General features: G+C 41.4%; 1 protein-coding gene across 1 annotated transcript in view; it reads left to right on the top strand.

The window, feature by feature from the left end:
- The window catches only part of TPH2 (tryptophan hydroxylase 2), a 99,786-nt gene that overhangs the window by 31,213 nt on the left and 47,518 nt on the right, over window positions 1-21,055 (top strand). The window contains exons 6-7 of the mRNA XM_011978503.1: window positions 6,592-6,788; window positions 13,385-13,520. Of these exons, the coding sequence (XP_011833893.1) occupies window positions 6,592-6,788; window positions 13,385-13,520 (333 nt within the window). The remainder of the gene's footprint in view (window positions 1-6,591; window positions 6,789-13,384; window positions 13,521-21,055) is intronic.

The raw sequence follows: 21,055 nt of genomic DNA, 5'->3' as shown, positions 1-21,055 counted from the left end.
AGTCACACGCCACCATGCCCAGTTAATTTTAGTATTTTTAGTATTTTTGTATTTTTAGTTGACGCAGAATATATATATATTCTGGCAATATTTTTCCAGTCTCAGAGGCATAAGCGATCTTCTTGAATACTCATTCAGTATTTGGGTGTACTCTGTAGACACCTGGATGCAGGTGATACTATTTCGTGAAGGTGGTACCAACTAATGTAGTACTAGGCAACACTATGGTCACTGGCTAAAAGTGAGAGTCATCAATTACTGATTGAAATTTCTACACACCTGGTGTGACATCTCAGTTGTGAGACGTGCAACAAATGCTTGATAACAAGTAATTATAAATGTTGTGATGATGAATTCTTTTTTTTTTTTTTTTTACTTTTAGTTTAGGTTTAGGGGTACATGTTTGTTACATAGGTAAACACGTGTCATGGGGTTTTGTTGTACATATTATTTCATCACCCAGGTGTGAAGCCTAGTACCCAATAGTTTCCTTTTCTGCTCCTAGCCCTCCTCTCACCCTCCACCCTCAGGAGACCCCAGTGTCTGTGGTTTCCTGCTTTGTGTTCATAAGTTCTTATCATTTAGCTCCCACTTACAAGTGAGAACATGCAGTATCTTTCTTCAAAGACCCTGTCTAAATCTTTTTTTTTTTTTTTTGAAAGGATTCTGTGGTTTTATTGATTCAACACCATAAATTACATTTTAGAAATTAAGGTATAGTTTATACACAGTAAAATTATATATATATTTTATTATACTTTAAGTTCTGGGATACACGTGCAGAACGTGCTGAGGAGCGCTAATTGCTAATGAGTTCCAAAGTTGATGCATTTAATCTCTTCTTATTTGTTTTCTGCAACCCTCAGGTAGAAATGTCAATCAAGACAGAAACACCAAAGGTGGGGAAAGAAAGAAAAGATGAGAGGAACAGTCTATTCCAGGCAGATAAACATCTCTTGAATAAGTGAGGCATTTCCTGCCCTAAGGAACATGTAATGAAATAAAATAGTAAATGAGTTCATTCTTAACTGTTTCTATCAGATTTTCCCATTCCCTTACTCAATTCTCTGTTATCTTCTGCTCTGTTTGGTCCTTGCCACTGAGAAAATCCGGCTCTTTTCAAATAACACAATTGGTGCTGTGTTTCAGACAGTCTTGCCATCTTGATGTAAATACTATCAATTGCAGCCTGTCACATCTTCCTCCAATGAATAAGTGAATTGCTTCCTCACACTGAAGTTCCTCTAAAGATAACAGAAGCTGCAAAACTGCATCTCATATTAGGAATTCTAGCAGCAAGGATTCTAGGAGGCAGCCAGGATATAGCATCACAATCGAGTATTTTCCAATTCCCCTAATTTAAAAAAATGTGTAAGAAACATAGCTTGCTGTTAGACCTGATGGAGGAGAAGGAGAAGATCAAACAATAGTTAAATAAAATGAAAGCATTGTTGCTTATTCATCTGGCTGTAGAAAGAACTTCCACAATTTCAGTCTCAGTGGGGTATATGTCCCTGGATTTCTAAGTGTTTGTTAAACAACTTTGGTCTAACAAGCTCCGGACTCACACAGAATAACTACATCTACACCTGCCCTCAACTAGATTAGTCTATGCATTTTCCACTCCCTCTTCTCTGTAGGCACAAAGCTGGTTTTTCAGAATCACCTCCCTGTCTCTAAGAAGAGTGGAGTTTAACCATACAGGGAGACAGATGCCTCCCACAGCCTTCAATATTTTCAAAGAAAGTTCTTAGTCATCTCTGAGTAACATAATCCACCAGGGAGTTTTCACTGTTTTCAAGTTGACATCCCCATGGTGACCATTTTAGCTTCTTTCTAGTACTGTTGTCTCTGAACGCTGGTTCCGTATCAATGCTCATACAATCTTAGTTTGCCATTCTTTGATAAGAGGGCAGAATCTACAGTGAATGGAGACTACTGAAAGTCCCATTTGTTTTTCTCCAGTAAATTAAGAACCTGTAAATTATAATTCTGGTGGTTGTTGAGAATACTGTAATCCCAACTAACTCCATATAAATGCAGGAGACTCTCTAGATATCCAATTATAATATTTACATATAATTAGTCTGTTGAGGAGTATCATCTTGTAGCAACACAAAATGGTTTTATTTTTCCCACTCTTCACTTTCAACTGTATTGGGTTGAATTCTATTTTCCTGCTGGGAAGCAAGTTCCTTAGCAACATCTAATTTCCTGTCATTTTCAATTGTCAGTAATGTCTCGTTTGGGTATTTAAGACCTGGTCTTGTTCATTTAAAACATATTAATCTCAAACTTGATTCAAAGTATATCCTCCCTCTCCTGCAGTTATTTGGAGTGAATGTGTGGATGTGCATGTGTTTTTTGGGGATTCTCTGGTTCTGAGACACTTTTCCTTCCCTTCTCTAGGACCTATTTCTTCTAGAGTTGGGGGCTGCGAGGAGGGAGGGAGGAGGCTGAGGCCCTTTTACATGCTTGCTGGAATGTCAGTGTGAGTAGGTCTCAGGCCACACTCACCCTGGTTCTGACAAATCCTTTTTGATAGAGTGTTCTCTGCTGAAATGGTGTTATTCATAGTTTTCTTGGGTGAGACCATTCCCCCACCTCCACAGCTGCAGAAGTGTGCTCTGCCTCCCCTGGCCTTGTCAGTGACATATCATAGCTGGCGCAGCCCTCAGAGCTTCTTCATGACGGTGATGGGACCACTGTGGTGTCTTCTGCCTCCTGAGAACTGCGCAGAACTGGATGGTGTGGGACTTTACCGTCTTTCTCGCAGGCACACCGCATTGGGTCTCACATGAATGTCTAGATTTTGCTGGGCATTAGACTTAATGTTCACATGAACCTTAGATTTCAGAGAACATATGTTTAGGCTCCCCATGGTACACCATCCTCCCAGGCCTCCAGACACTCTCCCAGGGACTGTCAGTCCCCTGCTCTGCAGTGGTGGCAGCACCTGGGGGCCTGGATCCTGCTGCCCAGTAAGGGACCGGTTGGGAAAGAAAGTGCCCTACTCCACTTCTCACAGGTGCACTCTCAGGGAGCAGCCTGCTGTCTTGACTTTGAGAGGAGGAAAGAAAGTGCCCTTTCCCTCAAACACGGACCTCTTCACAATGCTGAGCATTTCTGATTCCCTAGTACACTGGTGGATGAGGTCTGGGGAGAGTGTGGCACAGGTGAGTACAGGAGGAGTTGTTGGTGGTAGGACAATTTGAGCTGCCTCTCACCAAGCCCTGTAAGGAGATGGTTGGCTTCAGCTGCTGGGGAATTTCTGTAGGATGTGGAGTCCTTACGTAACTTTAGTTTTCGACCAGAGCAGAGTTGTAGGATACTGGAATATGACTTCTGTTATATACACATTACAACATGTGCCCACAGAAAGATGCATGATGACATATAAGTATATATCGAAGGCCCTGAAAAGACCAGGGTACCCCTCTCATACATGATTTACAAAAAACCCACTAACCCATAACAAATTCAAAGAAATACAATACATTCTCACTTTCCCCATGACCATGATTTTTTTCCCAAATGTCAAATTTCAAAGTCCTAAAAAAATGTGGGTGCCCTGCATTCCTGGTGCCCCAAACACATGTTTATTTTGTTGAGGAGCCAGAAAAAAAACTCACAGTCTTACTGAGAAGTTTAAATAAGTGAATAAAGATGAAAGTACTCTTTGTGATCCACAAATATATCCTAGTATCATGATGACATATGATTGTATATGAAATTTTCTACATGGGAATATATACACCAAAAACCTTATTTTAGTTTGGTATGTGAAAAATAATTTGGGATGTGAAAAAATCAATTTTACTCCATCAGTCTGGAGTACAATTTTTCATTTAATTTGTGTATACTAATCCATTAAGATTACAGCCAGTCTTTAGCTAGACTGACTACATTTTAAGCCTGAATTCATGATTTTAGACAAGCAGCTTAATTTCTCTGAGCCTCACTTTCCTCATCCATAAAATGGAGATAATAACAGTATCTACCTCATGGAATTGTGAGAATCAAATGGGTTAATTCATATAAAAACACTTAACCTTAAACATATGCCTGGCACATAGTAAGCTCTCAAATATCAGCATTACTGTATGCTTATATTAACTACACAGAAAAATGGAAAATTTCTTATTTTTTCTGTATTTTGGATATTTTCAATAGAAATGAAGTAGATAAAACTAGTATTTACTTTGTGATCAAATTGATTTTTAAATATTTACCTTAAAGAGTTACCTGGGGTGTGGGGTTAGAGTGGTATGAGAAATCTGTTGGTATGACCAGAGGCAGACTTACTTCTTACTTGGGTTTAGGGTAGCAGCAGTACGTTGCACCGACTTTTAACTCAAAGAGCAGGACAAGTTATCCAGGACAGACAGACAGAACAGTTGACAACACACACGACCACTCATATTTCCAAGACTGTGAGGCTAGAAGTTCATTATTAAGTAACAGACCTATGTAACTCTTTCTTCCTATCCTAATTTACACGTGATCTCTTTCTGCCTCTTGAATATTCAGCTCCCCTCTGAAATGCTGCATGTTTGCAGATTGATACTGAAGGGAAAAGTTTGACCTAACGATTCTTCTCAAATGGCTTTTTGTTATTACCTTTATTGTCCCAGCCTCATTGCTTTCCTACCTTCTGATCATACACAGCCCTTTTTAGGTTTACTGGCTTACCCAACTCAAATAGAGTTAGTTGAATTTTCTGGAACCAGAGGCAGACCATTTATTACTTATTTCCTTACATCTTTTCTATTTTTGTCTTTTCATTTCAAGCTTTCATTCTACATTCGTCACAGGTGTGAGGTCTTAGAAGCCTTGATCTTCCCAGAAAATATTTGCCAGGTTGTAATTTTTTATTTGTTATCAACAGCCAAATTTAACCAAGGCTAATCTTGTTCTAATTTGGTTTGTGGAAGACCTAGTCTTGGTATTTAGAGAAAGTAAATGTGAATTTCTGTTTTTTTCTTCAGTATGTGTTATTCACTCATCCCTCATGTACTGCAATTAATTTTTTTTTTAAACAAAAATAATTTGGGGGCAGGAGAAACTCCATTTGGATCCGAACTTTAAACAGAAAGTATTTTGCCAAGAACACTGAAGTAGGTAGAGGGCTGGGGAGGAGGAAGGCAGCTAGGGATCTGTTTGATAGCCTATTCCTGTTATCATCCTCTGTCTCATTTTTCTCTACCTCGGGGTGCTCCTCAACCATTCCAGCTCATTGAAGATGCCCCCCTCACTGCAGCAACCCTGAGTGACAGTTGCTGTCTGTGCACGGGTTCCTGTGGTGACCGCCTGCTATAGGCTGGATTTGTAGATTGCAGGGGCACAAATCCTAGTTTTATGTGTATATGTTTGGGCTTCCATATGTTGTACGTGTATATTTGCTAATTGCGGAGGCAGAATTTCTGATGCGTGGCCGGGGTGGGAAGTGAGGGCGTGTTGAGTATGTCAAGAGAGGGTTTCTCAAATCCTAATTGAGTTTCAGAATAGGCGTCTTAATCAGAGGCTAAATTCAGATTCAAGTCCCTCAAGCAATAGCTTACAAAAGCACACGTTTGTATTCTCTTCATCCCTGGTTGCATCACAAGGTATGTTCCTTGCCTGTGGCTGCTGGCTGCTATTATATTAGAGCACCAGTTTCTCCTGACTTTCTTTTTATCAGAACCTGCAGGTCCTACCTGGCCAAAAAGTGTCAGCTCAAGTTGTGCCTCCTCCAGGAAGCTCTCTGTGACCACTTCAGTCCAGCACAATGTCTCAATATTCTAAACCAGTCATCAGCACACTACAGTTTATGGGCCAAAGAAAGAAAAGTTTTGTTAAAATACACCTACATCCATTTGTTATTGTGCATGGTTGCTTTTGAGACATAGTGGCAGAATCGAACAGTTGTGACAGAGACTATATGACCCACAAGCCTAAAATATTTACTTTTTGGCTCTTTATAGAAAAAGTTTGCTGACCTCATTCTAAATTGAGGGGCTTAATGTATGTATCCTTCAGCATGACCTGCAGTGAATGCTCCTTATTTTTTGGTTTGCAAAACTTTCATTTTTAAATTCAGCATAGTCTTTCAGTATCTCCCAGACATTTTGGACATTGAACAAATAATCTCAAAATTACACACTTGAAGATTGGGGTGAGTCTGGGCAAGGGACAGAGAGAACCCATAAAGCAATTTTATTTTTAAGAGACAAAACATTTATTTGTTACTGTTGTCAGGTGTTTGCAGAAAATGCTCTCAGAGAATAGTTTTGTACCTAAACCAGTTCCTTCCAACTCAGAACTATTACTTGTTACTGACCTCAATTTAAGAATATAAATCTTACTACATTTTTCTAAGGATGTGTGAAGATATAACTTGATTAAAAAATAATTTATATGGAAATTCAAATACACATGCACAACATTAGAAGGTTAGCATTTGCTTTAAAAAATAATGCTTAATGGGATCCTTTCAGACGCTCACGTGCTCCACTTTGTCAGGGTCTGACTTGCGATAGGTATTGAGGTGAGAAAATACTTAACTCAGTGATTCAAAGCTAGATTCATTTCGTTTTCTTCTCTCCTGCCTAGTGGTCAGCCCATTCCCAGGGTGGAGTATACTGAAGAAGAAACTAAAACTTGGGGCGTTGTATTCCGGGAGCTCTCCAAACTCTATCCCACTCATGCTTGCCGAGAGTATTTGAAAAACTTCCCTCTGCTGACTAAATACTGTGGCTACAGAGAGGACAATGTGCCTCAACTCGAAGATGTCTCCATGTTTCTGAAAGGTAAGATTTCACACAGGCGGTCTCTTATTAGTCAATATCCTCAATTGCCTTCCAAGGACACAGGTTGTAGCAATGGCTCTTTTTCCAAAAGAAGAAAAATAGTGATTTAAAAAAATAGTTGGCTTTGAGCCAACAATTAGCTGTGACCACCTGTGGGAAGCAGAGCAGGGACTCAGCTGCTTTTGCAGCTCTGGGGCTTGCTGACGCCTCTTTGTGGCTGGCTGCTGTAAATGTTAAGGCCCAAAGGATATTTACAAGTTCAGCTCTGAGCTTTTTCTGATCCAGGAGCTGTTATGCTGGGCTATATGAGTATGAAATGACCTCCAAAGGTGCCTTTTTTTTGCATTGTTAAAAATTATGTACTGAATGATGAAATCTTATGGATAATGTTGAATATTAGTGACTTTCCTCTGGGGGAAATCAGGCAACTGTCAGAGGCGTTTGGACCAGAGCAACTCCATCTTGAATACGGGCTGGGTAAAATAAGGCTGAGACCCCCTGGGCTGCATTCTCAGGAGGTTAAGGCATTCTAAGTCACAGGGTGAGACAGGAGGTCAGCACAAGATACAGGTCATAAAGACCTTGCTGATAAAACAGGTTGCAGTCAAGAAGCCAGCCAAAACCCACCAAAACCAAGATGACGATGAGAGAGACCTCTGGTCATTCTCACTACTCGTGAAACACTAATCACAAGGCATTGGCGTGCTAAAAGACACTCCCACCAGTGCCATGACAGTTTACAGATGCCATGGCAATGTTGAGAAATTAACCTAGATAGCCTAAAAAGGGGAGGAACCCTCCGTTCTGGGAATTGCCCACCCCTTTCCTGGAAAACTCATGAATAATCCACTCCTTGTTTAGCATGTAATCAAGAAATAACCATAAAAATGGGCAACCAGTGATCCATTCCACAGCTCTGCCTATGGAGTAGTCATTCTTTTATTCCTTTACTTTCTTAATAAACTTGCTTTCACTTTACTCTATGGACTCACTTTCAATTCTTTGCGTGAGATCCAAGAATCCTCCCTTGGGGTCTGGAATGGGACCCCTTTCTGGTAACAAAACTAGTCAATCAATTAACCAATTGATCAATACTTTACGTTATAATTTGTGTGTCGGGGATTGTACTTGTTGCGGATGTTACACTAGTGAACCCAGAGAGTCATACAGTGACATCATTTCACACTCTACGTGGATCCCTTCACTGACAACACCTCCTTGGAACAACAGCTAGGAAATAGGCTTGTGAGGGGTTGGGGGAAGAGGCAAAGTTTCATGGTGGTCCTGCTTCCTCCTCTGTTTTTCCTTGTGCTTAAATCCTTGGATTCTCTGCCTTTTCTCTCTCTTCTTTCAAGTGCTATAGTTCCAAAAGCAAAAACTTCATTGCCTGCTCTCTTTCCTGGAACTTGCTTTCTTACTTGTCTTCCCAGTTTCTATCAGTACTGTTTTCTCTGCACTCTTCAGGCTTGCCTATAAGGACTCCTCTGAATTCCTACCCACCTGATCCCCCAATCCCATACTCAGTCGTTCTTTGCGTTAGTGTCCAATTATAGCTGTAACACATTACCACAAACTTTGTGACTTAAAACAACACAAGTTATCTCATAGTTCTGGAGCTCAGAAGTCTAAAATCAGAGTGTTGACAGGGCTCATTCCTTCTGGTGGCTTCCGTGCCCTGGCCTTTCCCAGCTTCTAGAGTCCTCCTGCACTCCTTGGCTCGTGGATTCACCTTTCCATCACTCCAACCTCTTGCGTCCATTGTCACACCTCCTTCTCTGACTCTGACCCTCCTGCCTCCCTCTTATAACGACTCTTATGATTATATGGGCCCCACTCAAATAATCTAGGACAGCCTCTCCATCTCAAGATCCTTAAGTTAATAACATCTGCAAAGTCTCTTTTGCCATGTAAGGTCACATACTCACAGATTCAGGGGATTAAGATGTAGGCATCCTTCGGGGGCCATTATTTAGCCTACCACAATCTCCCCCTGTTGCCACTTATGGCTTCATGACATGAGGTAAATCTGTCCTTTTCTTTCCATTCTACTGCTACCACCCAAATTGAGGTCCTCATCATTTTATAACCTTGATGCCTATATTTTCTTCCCTTAACTCTCCACTGCCCATAAACATTACTTTCCAAAACATTACTTTTTTTCTGACATCTCTGCTCAGAAACTATCATTGGCGGCCGGGCGCGGTGGCTCAAGCTTGTAATCCCAGCATTTTGGGAGGCCGAGACGGGCAGATCACGAGGTCAGGAGATCGAGACCATCCTGGCTAACACGGTGAAACCCCGTCTCTACTAAAAAAATACAAAAATCTAGCTGGGCGAGGTGGCGGGTGCCTGTAGTTCCAGCTACTCGGGAGGCTGAGGCAGGAGAATGGCGGGAACCCAGGAGGCGGAGCTTGCAGTGAGCTGAGATCTGGCCACTGCCCTCCAGCCTGGGCGACAGAGCAAGACACTGTCTCAAAAAAAAAAAAAAAAAAAAAAAAAGAAACTATCATTGGCTCCCTCTTCTTTTCACTGGGACTGGCAAACTTGTTTTGTAAAAGGCCAGATGGTAAATATTTTAGGCTTTTTGGGCCAAGAGGCAAAAATCAAGGCTATTATATAGGTACTTTTATAGCCATTTAAATGTGTCTATTAAAAAATATAAAAACTGGCTGGGTGTAGTGGCTCACGCCTGTAATCCCAGCACTTTGGGAGGCCAAGGCCGGTGGATCACTTGAGGTCAGGAGTTCGAGACCAGCCTGGCCAACATGGCGAAACCCTGTCTCTACTGAAAATACAAAAATTTTTGTATTTTCTGTAGTCGCAGCTACTGGGTCTGCAGGATGCCTGCAGTCCCAGCTACTTGTGGGGCTGAGGCACGAGAATCGCTTGAACTTGGGAGGCAGAAGTTGTAGTGAGCCGAGATCGTGCCACTGCACTCCAGCCTGGGTGATAGAGTGAGACTCTGTCTCAAAACTAACAAACAAAACTATTCTCACTTACGGGGTGTGCAAAAACAGGCAGTGGGCTGGATTTGGCCTGCATGTGATAGTTTGCTGATCTCTGTTTTACACGCTCAAGTTTGAACAGCTCAGCCTCAATCCGAGGCCCTGACCCAGGTTTCCAAGTTAGTTTCCTGCTGCAACTGCCCTGTACAAACCCTCTGCCCTTGCTGTGGGCTCTCTTTACCTTTGCTGAAACTCTGTTCCTTACTAGAAAATTTCATCTCTTCTCCACCTACTCAAATTCTACCTGTTCTTCAGGACTCACAGCAAATCCTGCCTCCTTCATGAATCTTGATCGTAGCAGCCACCATGATCTCTCCCACTCTGATTTCATTCTGTGTTATGTGTGAACATCATCTACTATGTTTGTTATTGAGGAAAAGAGATTGAGAACTACGGATCAGTATCACTTAATTAACACCTAATTACATCATGCCTTACGTTGTTGTTTAACTAGACTGTATTCTCCTGTCTCGTTTTTCTTTGTTTCCCACAGAGCTATATGCATGTTACCTCTTTACCAAGAGCTCCTTATATGGAGATGGTTTTTTACTGCATTGTCCCCAAACCCCAATAGTTAGAATATCATCTCATAAATATTGCCATATTTGCTCCCCCAATTAATATTCTTATGAGAGGCAATATGGTCTAGTGGCTTGGACCATAGACCCTGGATGTAGAATGTCAGGGCTTGAGTCCCCACTCTGCCCCTTCCTAGCTATGTGACCTTAGAAGAGTCACCTTAACCTTTCTGTGTCTCTGTTTCCTCCTCTGTCAATGGAGATAGTAATTTTATCTACCTCACAAGGTGGTTGGGAGGAGAAATTAATTGATATACCTTAAAGGCCTAATGTGCCTAACACACATTAAGCATAGCAGAGTCTTAGCTATTTCTTTCATTATTGTTTTCCACAACCCTTGGTGAACTGGATATATCGCCTAGTTTGTATCACACACTGGCATGTAGATAGTATGATTTAAGTATAGGTGTCCTTATATAATTTCATTGACTCACTTTTAAAATACCTAATTTATTTAAAACAGAAACTTTTAAAGCAATGGTATCTACAGATTCAAAGTTCTTGATGTCATGGTTTTATATATTTTTTAATTCACATAAAAATAAAATACGTAACTATTAAAATAAAAAATGTTCCTCTGTGTACTGTTATATATGTCCCACATGTGGGATATACTGGCTTAATTGATGTAATATGGAAAAAGAAGAAAATACACTTATCTTTTTGATATTCACCAGGGAATAATCCAAAGTGAAGGCTTTTGGAATGAGCATAGTGCTGTTCAAATTATGGATCTGAGGATGCCTGAGAACAGGTTATTTCCAGCAGGTACCAGAAATCCCAGGATGGGCCTGTTTTATAAGCTTAGTTGGTTCTTGCCTTTTAAGATCATTTTCAACCATTGTGTGGTATTCTCCTAATGAGTTCCAGTTTTCAGAATGGGAACCTTTACAATGCTAGAATCAGGGATAAGAATAGCCTTCCAGAACATTATGCTAAGTGAAACAAGCCAGACACAGAAAGAAAAATACTGCATTATCTCATATGTGGAATTTGGAAAAGTTAAATACACAGAAGCAAAGAATAGAACAGTGGTTACAAGGGGCAGGAGATGGGGTAAGTGGGGAGATATTGGTCAAAGAGTACAAAGTTGCAGTTAGCTAGGATGAATAAGTCTAGAGATCTTTTTTTATAATTATTATTTTTTAGACAGAGTCTTGTTCTGCTGCCCAGGCTGGGGTGCAGTGGTGCAAGCTCGGCTCACTGCAACCTCCACCTCCTATGCTCAAGCAATTCTTGTGCCTCACCTGTGTTCCCCGAGTAGCTGGGACTACAGATGCGTGCTGCCTATGCCAGCTAATTTTTTTATTTTTAGTAGAGACGAAGTTTTGCCATGTTGCCCAGGTTAGTCTTGAACTCCTGGCTTCAAACCATACCATCCACCCACCTTGGCCTCCTAAAGTGCTGGGATTACAGGTGTGAGCCACAGTGCCCAGTAATTCAGAGATTTAATGAACAGCATGAGGACTATAGTTAATAATACCATGTTACATAAGGGAAATTTGTTACTAAATTTTGTGTGCTCTTACCACACACACACATAGACACATACACACACACACACACGCGCACATATAACTATATGAGAAGAAAGATATATTAATGAACTTGAATGTGGTAATCATTTCGTTATTGCAGTAAGTCCTCACTTGATGTCATTGATAGGTTCTTGAAAACTGTGGCTTAAAGTGAAACGATGTATAACAAAACCAATTTTTCCCCTCATCAACATTATGACAGTACAATGTTGAAGGAAATGATATTATTCTGGGCACTGCTTTATGTCATTTCACTTAAAGACGCAATTTCCAAGAACCTTTTGATGACGTTGAGGACTTACTGTACGCGTGTATCAAAACATAAAATTATACATCTTAAATATATACAATTTATATTAAAAATAGAACTGCTCTTGTGAGAAGAGAACAGAGCATAAAGCAGCTATTTAAAAATAGTCATGTACCACATACAGACTTTTCAGTCAACAATAGACCATATGCATAGTGGTGATCTTATCAGATTATAATACTATATTTTCACCGTACCTTTTCTATGTTTAGATATGTTTAGGGACACAAATACTTACTAATGTGTTACAATTGCCTACAGTATTCAGTATAGTAATGTGTTGAAAAGATTTGTAGCCTAGAAGTAGGCTGTACCATCTAAGTTTCTGTAAGTACACTCTATGAGATTTACACAACAACAAAATCACCTAACAATGCATTTCCTAGAATGTATCGCCATTGTTAAGCAATGCACGACTTTATACAACAATTTAATAAAATGTGTATTTGGAAAAAAAAAAAAAAAAGAATACCCCTTCTATTGTAAGTTTTCTGGGCCTTCCTGAGAAGAAAACATTATGTAACCCTTAGACTGAGAACACTCACAACTAATTGAATTAGTGGTATAGGGCAGTTTTATAGACTTTATTGTATTCTTACTTTGTTTCCTCTTACCATAAACCAATAGAGCATGTAGGGCTTTGGTGTACCTCTTTAAATCATGATAATTAATATAACATCACAGAAAACAATATAGAATGAAGGAGTTAGCGGGTATGGGCAATAGAAAGCCTCAGTGTGAACTGATTTGAAGATGCTAGTGAAGGGGGTGCTTAGCTGTGTGTCACTGAACACATGCACACAGAGATCCCTAGGAAGGTCTCTTAGAAAGATACCAGGTGATGTGGAACCACACAACACCTGATTTCTGAGATTTCTTATCCTAATTGGGCTTCTGAATTTAAATCTCTAAATACTTTTTTCACCCTTCTTTTCATTTTTTTGAATGTCTTGTTCTCCTGGAAACCATCATTTGAGAGTGATTTTAGTCATCAGAACCACCAAACATGATAGCTGTTAACAGTATATGTCATTCAGTTGTCAAGAGGTTTATGGCCTTGATTACTTTGTTTCTGGATCTTCCTTATAAATCGTGGAAGCTTCTGCTTGGGCCCTCAAGTCTTGCTGGGTTCATATTTAGTTGGCTCTTTCTGTTGCCTTTTTAGAAAGGTCTGGCTTCACCGTGAGGCCGGTGGCTGGATACCTGAGCCCACGAGACTTTCTGGCGGGACTGGCCTACAGAGTGTTCCACTGTACCCAGTACATCCGGCATGGCTCAGATCCCCTCTACACCCCGGAACCGTGAGTACCTACATTAAAGCCCAGGCCGGACAGAGACCACCACACCACAAAGTGGTCAATGATCCCTTTACTTGAAAATGACTTCGGCCCTGTTTTACTTCCAAACTAATTTCTTTGAGTCAGTGAGAGTCACATCACTCACCTAAAGAAAAAAGGGCTCACTGAAGGTTCAGACTCCTCAGCTGGGTCCGTGGGGGTTCCTGATATTCCAGCTCTGGCTCGTTGCTCTAGCTTTACCCCAACACTGAGCCATCTGCTTGGCCAGATCTCCATTTCTGATGGGGAAGAGAAGGCACAGAAGTGTAAAGTAGACACTAACACATGGTCAGAACATGTGAGGCTCTCTCATTAGGAGGCCTCTTTCGTGTGAAGGAGGTTCATGTCCACACACCATAGCAACTCATTACTAATCCCCTCTCATCTCTTTCATCACCTCCAAACTCAGAACTCTGTGCTTTGCTCTGCCTGCCATTTTAGTTTCTTGACCACTTCTCTAGTCCTGCCCGTCACCTCCAGATATAGATGAGGTTTGTGATTCTTCTCTGGTTTTGTCAGTTTTCCTTTGGGGCTTTTATCCATTCTCTCCTGGACAATGGGTAAGCTGGGAGTGGGGAGAGAAGCTAAGAGGTGATGCTATACTGCTCTGACATGGGTAGGAAGGAGGAGTAAGCTGGGAACACCCACATGTTAATCATTTGGCCTAATCACACATGGGATTGCACAGTCTCCAAGTGTGAAATGCCCTGTATCATATTTCTTTGAGTGCTTTAAAATATGTAACAAGTATTTACTGGGAGACAACTACATGCTTGGATTGTCTGGGAATGAGACAGCATTCCTGCCCTTCCAGGTGAATGGTGAAGACAATGGTTAGCATACAGACAGACAGAGAGGTAATATGGTGTCAGGTGTAAGTGCTTCCATAAAGAGCTAATAAGTGCTGTGAAGACAAAGAGAGCCTGGGGAGGAGACAGAGAGTCCTGGGTGCTGTTTTTTTGGATTGGGTCAGTACAGCTTCTTGGTAAACAACATCTGAGCAAAGACTTGAATGTGTATATGATGGGGTGGAGAATTTCAGGCCGAGAGAACAGCAAAAGCAGAGACCCTGAGGCTGGAAGCTCTGGGGTTCTTTTGCCTTCCTGGGCTCCATTAAAATGAGTGCCTTGCTTTAATCTTACCCCATTGTTCTTCAGGCCACTCAGGGTATCGCTTTGCTTATGATGCTGCTTTACTTGAATGCACTTGTGGTTAATGGGTTGTCATGGTCTTCACTGGGGAGCAGAGAAGCTTTTGAGGTTCAAGCAGTTAAGTAGCTGATGGTAGTGGAAGTGAGCAAGGATAAGTCAAGTCTCTGAAGCACCCCTCCTCTTCCTAGGCTGGCATAAGGCTCACTGTCCAGGTAGGTCCCTGTCGGGTCACTACCTTTTTTTTTTTTTTTTAAGCTTTTTTCGGCTTCCCTGAAAGTGTTTTCAGGGTAAACAAAGGTTACTTATAGGACCCCAGACATTTGGAAAAGAAATGCTTCTTTCAGTGGAGTGAGTGCTCAAAGAAGCATTGTCAGAGTTAGAAAGGCAATCTCTAAATCTAGCCCAGAGGGTTTACAAATGGCCCTGTTTACAAATAGAAGGCACTTTGTTAGTTCCCATTGAATAACTGGCCCTCCTGAGACCTGTGATAGCCGCGCCAATAGGTATGCAGAGAGAGAGAGAGGCAAAGAAATGAGATGTTAGCCACAGAGGATACTGTGTTGCATTTTTACCAAAGTACTTTTGGCCAATTCATTCAGCAAACATTTATGTGCAATGCTAGCAGGGCGGTGCAGTGGATTCAGAGATAAATAAAATATAGCAGCTTTTTTTTTTTTTTAAAGCAGCTCACATTCTGGCAGCAGAGATAGAAACATAAATAACTAGGAAATAGTGTGGTTAGGGTTATAATTAGTGTGTGTACAAAGTGCTGGAGAGCACAGAGGAAGGCACAGTCCTGAAAGGCTTTTCAGAGAACGTATAACCTGTGTGGGGGTCTGGAAGGATGAGCAGAAATTTCATTTTTGTACAAGGCTGGGTGGTGAGTGAAGGGGAAGCTTTCCAAGTCAGGAGAAACAGCAAGTGCAAAGTTGTGGAGACACGCAAGGGGCATACACGTGCAAGGCTTGTTAGACTAGAATAGCCAGGGTACAGTTTATGTAGTAGGGATGAAATGTATCTTCAGGCCATGTTATAAATGACCATTTGTCAAACTCTAGGACATTTGGACTTTATTCTGTAGGCAATAAGGAGCTATCCAAGGTTCTTAGGCATAGTCAGGTATGTGTATTGGAGAAAAATGACTGGGGTAAGGACTGGGGAATTGTTGAGAATGAACCACATGGAAAACCGGCTGGGGAGCTCACATTCTATGAAGGAATATAGTTCATAAGGTGTGGAGCTAGATGAGGTCAGAGGTATAGTACAAGAGAGCACCTATTTGATGCCCTCTTAACACCATAGAGAGGGAAGTAACAATATCCAGTGACTACAATAGGGTTGAGATGAGGGGAGGGCCCCTAAGGTAAGGCTAAGGTTTTTGTTTGGGATGCTGAGTGGAAAGTCATTTCTAATAATGACTGAGAATATTGGAGGAGGATCAAGCTTGGAGGGAAGAGAAAAGGAAAGAGGGAGGGAAGAGGAGGATGGGTTTAGGGTATGGTGTCTGTGAAGTGCCTATGGCTGGAACCTCCAGATGGAGAAGTTTCTTGTAGTTACAAATAAAGATGATAAGCTCAGAAGTGAATACAAAGCACCCACAATAGAGTTGAGTAATTATTTTTCTCCCAAGTCTCCTATGACTACACAGATAAGAGGAGACTAAGCCAGAGGATGGAAACTTGGGATTCACTAACTTGGGGTTGTTTTTACAAGCCCTTTATTTTTTGTGGGTTTCATATCATTTGTATTTTTTTTTTTTTTTTTGACAGAATCTCACTCTGTCACGTGCAGTGGTGTAATCTTGGCTTACTGCAACCTTTGCCTCCCGGGTTCAAGCAATTCTCCTGCCTTAGCCTCCTTAGTAGCTGGGATTACAGGCATGCACCACCATACCCAGCTAATTTTTTGTATTTTTAGTAGAGATGGGGTTTTGCTATGTTGGCCAGGCTGGTCTTGAACTCCTGACCTCAGGTGATCCACCTGCCTCGACCTCCCAAAGTGCTGGGATTACAGGCCATTCATTTGGTTTTTTAAATTATTACTTTATGAATAGGTAATACATATGCATAATTCAGAATTTAAAGTGCACTAAAAGGTATATACTGTGAACAGTGAGTTTCTTTCCATCCTCTGTCCCCTTGATACCCAGTGCATCCTCTCCAGAGGCAACCACTGCTACTAGTTTCCATTTCATCCTTCCAGAAATATACTATGCAGACAAAATTCTCTGTAAAGATCTTTTTAATCCTTGTCTATTGCAAAGTCCTAAGTCCCTTCTCAGCCACATAGTTTGAATCTATAGGTACTATACTGGGAGGGATGTTTCCTGCCCAAGCACTTTCACAGGCATTGTCTTCGTAATGAAATCCCATTTCCTCAATTGAAAACCAACTGGAGGGCAGATTCTCCAATTTATGAAGTTCAGCTTGGCTACTGTGTTTGGTGCTTGTACTGTGCTTCCAAATAGCTGCTTTCAATTGCTGAACTGTTGTAGTGGAGGCTGCACTAATGAGACAAAGGTGAGCCCTGAAGACCCAGGTAGAAAGGGGCATGAAGCAACAAAAAAGACATTATCTGAAAAGAGAATTTTATTTTCGCTTTCAGTCTGGTAGAATGGATTTTGCCATCACAGCTTTCAACACACACTGGATTTTAAACATATCTTCGACTTCTTTTTACATTTTACAATTTTAAAGGCTCTGACTTCTCTAAACCTGGTACATTGGAAACCAAACCTCGCCATTACACAATATATTCCTGTAACAAATCTTCACATGGACCCCCTGAATCTATCAAAAGAAAAAAACAGTGATGGCAGATTAGACTGGTTTCCTGGGCGAAAGTTTTCCGGCCTGGAGGACAATAGAGAACCCCTGGTGAATTAGTGACTTCTGGTTTTCCTGGTGGGAGGAGTTGCTTTTCTATGCATTAATGCCTGGATTGAAAGGTCACTGATCTGCTAGAAGAGGAAATGGACTCTTGCCTTTTCTCCCTTTGAGCAGTGCCTGAGGCAATGAATCTGCATTTCAGTATTGCCCGGCTGCATGCCTTGATCAGCTGTGATTGCAATGTTCTCACTAATCGGGTAAGGAAGTTTGCAAATAATTTCCTTTAAAAAAAATCAATTGGGCCAAATTCAAAGTTATTCCAATTGTAACTTCTCTCTCACTCACTGGACTGAGAGGGAAAGATGCAGAGTTCCAAGTTATGTGGCTATGTGAGCATCGCCTGGCATGTGTACAATGGCAGAACAAAACCTTGAGAAGTTCTCAATCTCCCTGATCTCATTTTTGTCTCTCTGGGAAGTCCATTGTGCGCTCTCTCATGCTATGCCCTCCTGCCACCTCATCTTCTTTTAGAACAGGGTTACTTGCAGATCCGAGGCAGAGAGGGTGCAGTGTATCAGGAAAGCAGTCCTCCTTCAACCCTGGGTCCTGTGGATCGGAATGGAGAGTCAGGCAGAGAGAGGAGAGAGAGAGAGAGAGAGAGAGAGATGGCACAAACCCTGGCAACTAGCAGAGTGTGAGCCCCTAAGGTTCACGGTCAGGTGCCTCAGTGGTCTGTTTAAAAGGCAAAGTGGGGGCGCAGTCTGCTAGGTAGGAACGATAACTCACAATTCTTTTCACTGGCTGCCAGCTTGGTATATATGGGTGCGGTGTTCTATTTCTAATGCCAAGGCAGCACCCTTTGCTGTGTTGTTCCTATTCCACACATCTCTTCTTTTCTGCTGGTGTCACTTTTCAAATCAAAGAGCAAACTTTCAGCATTAAGGAATAATTCAGGGTACCAGTGACTAATACTGCAACTTATATTGCCATAATACAATGAAATACATTTGTGTTAAGGAACATCTTTTTTGTTGCAGTCGACCAGTTTAGAGGCAATTAATGTTATTTTTAAATATAACTGTTTAAAGGCTTTGCGGTCAGGTGATTTTTCTTATAATTGCTGCTGTTTAATTTTATAAGGAAAATAAAAGTGAATTATTTCTGACACTATTTTTCATCCATTTCTAAGTAAAGTAAATGAATTTTTTGCTTAACCCTTGCTTATTAGGAAAGCTTGGTTGCTCCCGTCTTGATTGAACAGATGCCTCTCACTAGGTCCATAATGAGAGGAAAAATGTGAAGTTTTCTTTCCCAACTTTTCCTCCTTGTTCCCACCTGAGAGGTTCTGGGACTTGGGCCCTGGCAGTTGTTGGTGTTTTTAATATCGGGCCTTGCTGAAGTCATCTCAGCATGGTCTTCCTGCAGAGCTGGGAGGATAAACCAGAGCTTTATGGAGTTTAACTTGCATGCCCACGAGCTGTGTTTAGCTTAAACTTGTTCTTTCCCATAGGACATGCGAGCCTGGTGCCAAGCTTCCTGCTCATCCACCTGGCTTCTTCCATAGCACTATTACCATTCTTGCTGCTCAGGATTGCAGAGCAGAATTATTACCAGTGATTCTTGGAAAATGGCATGTTCCCAGAAAGCCGGTCCCATCTGGCCTCCCTTTCCTGCTTTGTAACTGGTGCACATACCCTCAGTTTGGTAGCCATCCTCTAACTTAAGAGAAGTCTGGTTTGGGCTATACTGAGGGCCAGTTAAGAGGTTAGTGGCCTCAAGACCTGAAAATACTTGAACTCCTTCCATCCTCTAGCATAGATAATCTTGACAGCAACCACAACAGCAGTAGCAACAATACTTTTACTATGAATAGCAAACAAACATGTCTACTATATATCAACTGGACACAGGTTTACTGTTAATAGCACCTGACACTATTTTTTGTGTTATGTATGGATGAACTCACCTAATACTACAACACTTTGAGTTGTTATTATTATTATTCTGAGTTTATACATGAGGAAATGAGGCACAGAAAGGTTAAATACATTGCCCAAGGTAACATAGCTGGTAAGTATGTGAGTCAGGGTTTGAAATTCAGGAGTAATACCAGCACCTGTGGGCTTAGCCACTATTTTGTTAATCAGTAACACTAAACAGAAATACTCACAACTTATTTCTATGCTGAAGGTGAATAGCATTTTTGTTGTTGTTGTTTTCCAATGGTACATTTTGTAGAAGAGATTTGAAAAGACTCCTTTCTTTTTTTTTTTTTTTTTTCAGATGGAGTCTCACTCTGTTGCCTAGGCTGGAGCACAGTGGTGCGACCTTGGCTCACTGTAACCTCCGTCTCCTGGATTCAAGTGATTCTCCTGCCTCAGCCTCCTGAGTAGCTGAGATTACAGGGGGCCGCCACTACGACTGGCTAATTTTTGTATTCTTAGTATAAATGAGGTTTTATCATGTTGGTCAGGCTTGTCTCAAACTCCTGACCTTGTGATCTGGCCACCTTGGCCTCTCAAAGTGCTGGGATTACAGGCATGAGCCACTGTGCCTGGCCTTGAAAGGGATACTTCCTTACTTTTATTTGGTGACCCTGATTTGCCAGAACCATAAGACTGTTTATGGCTATTATATAGTTTAGTGCTGTGCTGCTCCATCCAGTCCTTGGCCGAACTTCCTGGTTCCTTGGAGGCCCACCTTCTCCTTTGATCTTCACAAGGTCACAGTTGGTCTGCCCCATTTATCAAGAGGAGGAGGCATCTGCTGTCTCACTGGGAAAAAGAAGGGGACAGCACCTCTCTACAGTATTGAGCATATCTTATATGCTAGGCTTTTCTAAGCACTGCAGACCCAAATATGAACATGGCCTCACCTCTGTCCTGGAGAAACTTACTCCTTCTTAAGTGCTAAAGTACCTTCTGAAAGGGCAGTAATACAGATAGGAGACTGCTGTGTCCTCAGGCAGAAGGACCTGCCTGCCCAGAAATGTAGGCCCCACTCTCAGCTCCCAGCGTGACTGTCAGCAAGCCATTTAACCTCCCTGTGTGAGCGATGATGAAATAACACTTTGATCTTTGGAGAGAAAAAAAGCTTTATAAAAATACCAAGTAAGTCCACCCTTACTCGGCACCTCTTAAATTCATGTGGAGTGCTAATGTGCATCATAAAATTCCAGTGCGTCCTTAGTTACAAGGCCATGTTCCTAGACCTGGACTCCCAAGTTTTCAATCATAATATTGTGTCTAGTTTTGTGAAGTGCCTAAAAGCAAAAATAACCCCTGAGGCTTCTTATAGTCTTTTGTCTCAAGAGCTTATGCATTCTAACAATATACATTCTACTTTTTAAAAGTCCTATACATTATTTAAAATGTGCAGTGTGAAACCAAAATTGCATCTAAGTGTCTGCTGGAACCCTGTTTTTGTTCTTTTAGGCTGTTTTCTGTAGTGACTTGGGATAAGGCTTCAATGCTTCAGCCACCCTTCTTCTTCTTCTTCTTCTTTTTTTTTTTTTTTTTTT

This window comes from Mandrillus leucophaeus, unplaced genomic scaffold (assembly GCF_000951045.1).
Source record: "Mandrillus leucophaeus isolate KB7577 unplaced genomic scaffold, Mleu.le_1.0 Scaffold196, whole genome shotgun sequence".
In the NCBI taxonomy this organism is placed as follows: domain Eukaryota; kingdom Metazoa; phylum Chordata; class Mammalia; order Primates; family Cercopithecidae; genus Mandrillus; species Mandrillus leucophaeus.
The sequence above is the reverse complement of the archived record's forward strand: the minus strand, read 5'-3'. Positions and strand labels throughout refer to the sequence as shown.